At 39.6% G+C, this 5096-nt stretch overlaps 1 protein-coding gene across 1 annotated transcript in view; it reads left to right on the top strand.

The window, feature by feature from the left end:
• Nucleotides 1–641: 641 nt before the first annotated feature.
• The window catches only part of CNOT1 (CCR4-NOT transcription complex subunit 1), a 92772-nt gene continuing 88317 nt past the window's right edge, over nucleotides 642–5096 (top strand). The window contains exon 1 of the mRNA XM_042781763.1: nucleotides 642–743. Coding sequence (XP_042637697.1) covers nucleotides 642–743 — 102 coding nt within the window. The remainder of the gene's footprint in view (nucleotides 744–5096) is intronic.

Here is a 5096-nt window from a genome sequence, read left to right as displayed (position 1 = left end):
CCCCACTACCATTGAGTTGGTTTTGACTCATAGTGACCCTCATTGGGTTGCCAGGATTGCAAATCCTTATGGAAGTAGATTGCCTCATCTTCCTCCCACAGAGCAACTGATAGGTTTGAACTGCTGAGCTGATTAGCAGCCAAAATGCCTAACCCTCTATGATACCCGAGCTCCTTAAAGGGTTTTATAGACATTATCAATTCAAAATTAGTAAAATAGAAATCTCAAATATCATAGATTTTATTCTTAAAATAAAACATATTGGGAGGAGTTATTTTCTGATACTTATATAACTTTGAAATGTGACATTTATCAGTAGCAGTTGAGATGTCTTAAGGTTTTTGTTTTTAAGTCCTTAGGTGATGTTTATGTACTAAGATGGAAAGGCGAAGGTTTTTTTAAAAACTTTATTTTCCTCTACTTAAAAACTGACTAACTTGGAATTTTGCATTTTTTTTTAAATAGGTGCCATGTTTCATAACAGAGTACGACCCTTGCTAAAGAAGAACTGAACACATTGTGCAGACATACCAGATATAGGCTAATTACAAAGAAAGCATTAACCTGCCTCTGAGGTGACTAAAGGGGAATAATGGTGATTTTGCGCCGGGCTCGGCCGCCTGCTTCCGCCCCAACCAGCAATGAATCTTGACTCGCTCTCGCTGGCCTTGTCTCAAATCAGCTACCTGGTGGACAATTTAACCAAGAAAAACTACCGAGCCAGCCAGCAGGAAATACAGCATGTAAGTAAATTTGTCAGAATAAGTACCATTAAAGTAAATGAATGTACAGTGGAAATAAAGCTGGAAATTTATGTGGGTATTTTGCATGAAAGGTAACTAACTTTTGCCTTTTATTGTTAATGTTTTCACTTCAGCTTAATGTATAAGACACCTCAAGCTCTTTTTAGTATTCACAAGTTTTTATGTTTCTATAAAGATTACGATCTAGTTCCAATTAATTTTTTTTTTAATTGAGATACAGATAAGAAAATGTACCCTTTTAAAGTGTAATTCAGTGGTTTTCAGTCTTCTCACACAGTTGTGCAACTGTCAACCTCATTCTAATTCCAGAACATTTTCATCACCCCAAAAAGCAATACCATATCCATTAGCTGTCATTCATCACTCTTCTGCCCTCAACCCTTGGCAACCACTCACTAGTTATCTATCTCTATGGATTGTCCTATTCAGGGCATTTCATATAATGGAATTCTGCAACAAGTGACCTTTTGTGTCTGACTTCCTTAGCATATACAACTATGTTTTCAGTTGTCTGGGATATATGCCTGAATGTGGAATTACTGGGTCATATGTTTAACACTTTGTGGAATTGCCAAACTGTTTTCTAAAGTGGTTGTATCATTTTACATTCACATGAGCATTCTTGCTAATACTTGTTACCTGTCTTTTTCAGTTTAGTCATCCCAGTGGTTACAAAGTGGTGTCTCATTACATGTCTTGAATAACTAAAGATGCATCTTTTCAGGTGCTTACTGGCCATTTGTATCTCTTTGGAAAAAAGTCTATGCAGATCCTTTTGCAGTCCCCTCCCCCTGTCATTTTCATTTGTTCTTATGCTTATATTTGACTTCTGGAGCATTTTATTTAATCTTTATGAAAGTTAAATAGTATAGTTTTAGTGGTCTCACTCTTCCCAGTTTTAAGTCAAATGGAGTATCATACTTAGAATTATATGTATTGTGAAATTATTATAACTTAGTGGCTGTTTGATACTGGATAACTTTTTTGAACCTCATTTCCTCATCTGCAAAATGAAAGTAAAAAGAGTAAAATTTACATTAAAACCTTTCTATGGCTAACTGAAATTAGAGTACCTACGACAGTTGCAGTCACGGGCATTTAAAAAATGGTAATTCTCTTTCTTCTACAATGTTAATAATAGTATGTAGGATAACTAGCTTGTAAATGAAATGAGGGGGACTACTTATTTGAGCTAAATACAGGAATGAGAAAAAAACTTGCTTTTCTATGTAGTATGTATATAGGAGTTGTGGGGTTACATTTTATTTTGTTGAGAATATGCACAGCAAAACATAACACCAGTTCAACAGTTTGTACGAGTATGATTCAGTGACATTGATTACGTTCTTAGGATTGTACAATCATTCTCATCATCTTCTGAGTTGCTCCTCCCCCGTTAGCATGAACTCTGTTCCCTAAGGTTCCTGTCTAATCTTCCCAATTGCTGTTGTCACTTCAGTCCCATATAGATGGTTAAGCTAAACTATTGTTTGGTTTTAAGAAGATGTCAGGGGATATTTAATTTTATTTTTAAAGTAAAGAATCCATTAACCTGATTTCCTAAGTTACCTATTTTCTCTACCCACAGGCAACTTTTAACTGTCTTTCCAAAGATATTCTTTGCATACAGAAAATAAGGAAATATTTCCCACCCTTTTTTATATGGGTGATGAGATAAGCACTTTTCTGCATTTTGTTTATTTTCTTTCTGACAGTTTATCTTGGAACTCATTGATGATCTGTACATGAAAAAACGTCTTTCTTCTTTGAATGCTAGACAGTCAACCATTGTATGGATTAAATATATTTAATTCCCTGTTGATGGAATTTTTTATTTTTGCTGTTAACAGTATATCCATTCTCTCATCAACATGGTTAGGTTCTAAAGACCAGATTGTTATGTAAAAATTACATAAGTTCTTTACCTGCCTTCTTGTGGCTAAGGTGCCTACTGCTCTCTCAATACCGTTCCCCCTGTTCCCTGGAACTTTCAAGCTTCCAGGAGCCATCTCCAAAGTCACGCAACTGCCTATGCAGGCCTCCCCCACCAACTCACCCCTGCACTGCAGGACTGCCTTCCCCCTTCTCCTGGTGCTGCTTGGGGAGGGGAGATGGGGCCACAGCCCCTCCTCCTGCACCACAGGCTACCTCTTGGAACCTGCCCATGATCCCTGACAGCAGGTAGTGGACTCCCTCTGTTTGGCAGCCCCCACAACACTCCTAGGCTAGTTTCACGGCTGCAATTGTGGCCACAATGCTCCGGCACCCTCTAGGCCCACCTCTCCCTTCCTCCTACACAGCTGGACCCCATGCTGCTCCTCTACTTAAGCTTTAGCTCATGATCCCCAACAAGAACCCGGCCTCATTGGCTGTTCCTTTTGCATGTTGTGCTGCTTCTGCGCACCCCTCTGGGAGCCCCTGGCCTTTCTGTCCTGGTGCACTCGCTTGCTTCCCTTCCCAGGCCACAGAGACCTGCTCCTCCAGATGGAGCTGCCCTCAGCACTCACTCACACTGCCCCATGCCCAGCCTGACTTCTCACCTTTCCCAGAGAAGGGGGTGTGGATAATGAGATAGTTGATAAATGAGGAGTAGGTATGCTGTTAAAGTCATTTTTTTATATGTATGTGGTAGTATATTCCTAGGATAGGTTCTTCGAAGGTTTACTGATTGAAAGATGTACCAAACAAACACAAAAAAACTCCCACTGTCATCGAGTTGATTCCAACTCATAGCGACCCCTATTGGGTTTCCGAGGTGGTAAATCTTTATGGAAGTAGATTGTCCAGTCTTCCTTCCGCAGAGTCGCTGGTCAGTTTGAACTGCCAAGCTTTTGGTTAGCAGTCAAATGCCTTAGACACTGTGCCATCAGAGCTCATTGCAAGATGTACTACATTTGAAATTTTGAATCACTAGATGGCTTAGAAGGAACACCATAGTTGTGCTTTGAATGCCATTATAATTTTCCCTGGTTAGGCAGAGAAACAGTTAAAGATTTCATAGATTTATTTTTGTTGTTATTAGTAACCTACCTAATCTGTGCTATAGATGATTTGGGAAAGTAAAGTGGCTTTTTTTTTTTTCAAGTTACCTATCCTTGTTTTATTCTTCTCAATATATATACATTTTTCATTTTTACTGTGATTTGGATGAAAGTATACAGAAAAAATTCATTTTCTGAACAGCAGCTCACACACACTTTCTGTCATGATATTGACTGCAATCTCCCACATGCAACAGCTCCCCCCCCACTACCTCTCCATAGTTACCTCTTCCCTGTGTCCTTCCCTCCCATGGAGTCCTGCCCACCCCCCACCCCCAGCTGTCTCCCTGTGCATATGCAGCAGCCCTTCTTCTTCTTCTTCTTCTTTTTTTTTTTTTAAATTGTGATTTGGGTGAAAATTTACAGAGCAAATTCACTTTCCATAAGCAGTTCACATACACTTTGTCTCATGACATTGACTACAATTTACCCCCATGCAACAGCTCTCCTCCCACTTCCTTCCGATAGTTACTTCTTCCCTGTGTCCATCCCTCCATGCACTCCTGCCCCCTGAGCTGTCTTCCTGTCACAGCCCTTCTGTTCTCCAAGGAGTGTATCTATCTAATGTAAATGGTAAGCTCATATGCCTGTCTTTTGTTTGGCTTGAAGCCACAGGAGTGGGTTCAGTTCCAGACCTGAAGGGCAGCTAGGGGCCATAGTCTCTAGGGTTTTATCAGGCTCTATCAGATGAGCAAATCTGATCCCTGTTTTTTTTTTTTTTAATGATTGTGATTTTTGTTCCACATTATTCTCCCACTCTATCCAGGATCTCCTACATAGACCCCCCCTCTGAGTGGTTGACATACTCACAAGCTTTTAAGACCCCAGTTGCTACTTACTAAAGTAGAATGTAGAACATTTTCTTTGTGGACTGTGTTGTGCCAATTGACCTTGCTATTCTCTGAGACTGTGGTCCTGAGCCCCAAGACCCAGTGACTCATTCCCTCAGGTGTTTGGTTATAGCCAAGAAATATTCATAATATTGCTCCCATATGTTGTACTGTATTCATGGATATATTTGCAACACATACAAATACATAGGTAGAGATATCCTCTGTCGAATCTGTATGTATTGGTGAATATTGTCCTGTCACCTTCTAACATAGGTTCAGCTTGTATGTCTGTCTATGTATCCATTCATAGATTATTGTTTCTACTGTTACTGCAGAATTCATGTGTACTAGTATTTACCACTTGTGTTAGACTGGGTTCTCTAGAGAAGCAAAACCAGTAAAGCTTTATATAGAGAGAGGAAGAGAAATTTATCTTAGGAAAATGGCTCACACACTTA

This window comes from Orycteropus afer, unplaced genomic scaffold (genome assembly GCF_000298275.1).
Source record: "Orycteropus afer afer isolate SDZICR_OR568_19922 unplaced genomic scaffold, OryAfe1.0 scaffold00009, whole genome shotgun sequence".
Lineage (NCBI taxonomy): Eukaryota > Metazoa > Chordata > Mammalia > Tubulidentata > Orycteropodidae > Orycteropus > Orycteropus afer.
Note: the sequence above shows the minus strand (reverse complement) of the source record. Positions and strands in the feature narration are given on the sequence as shown.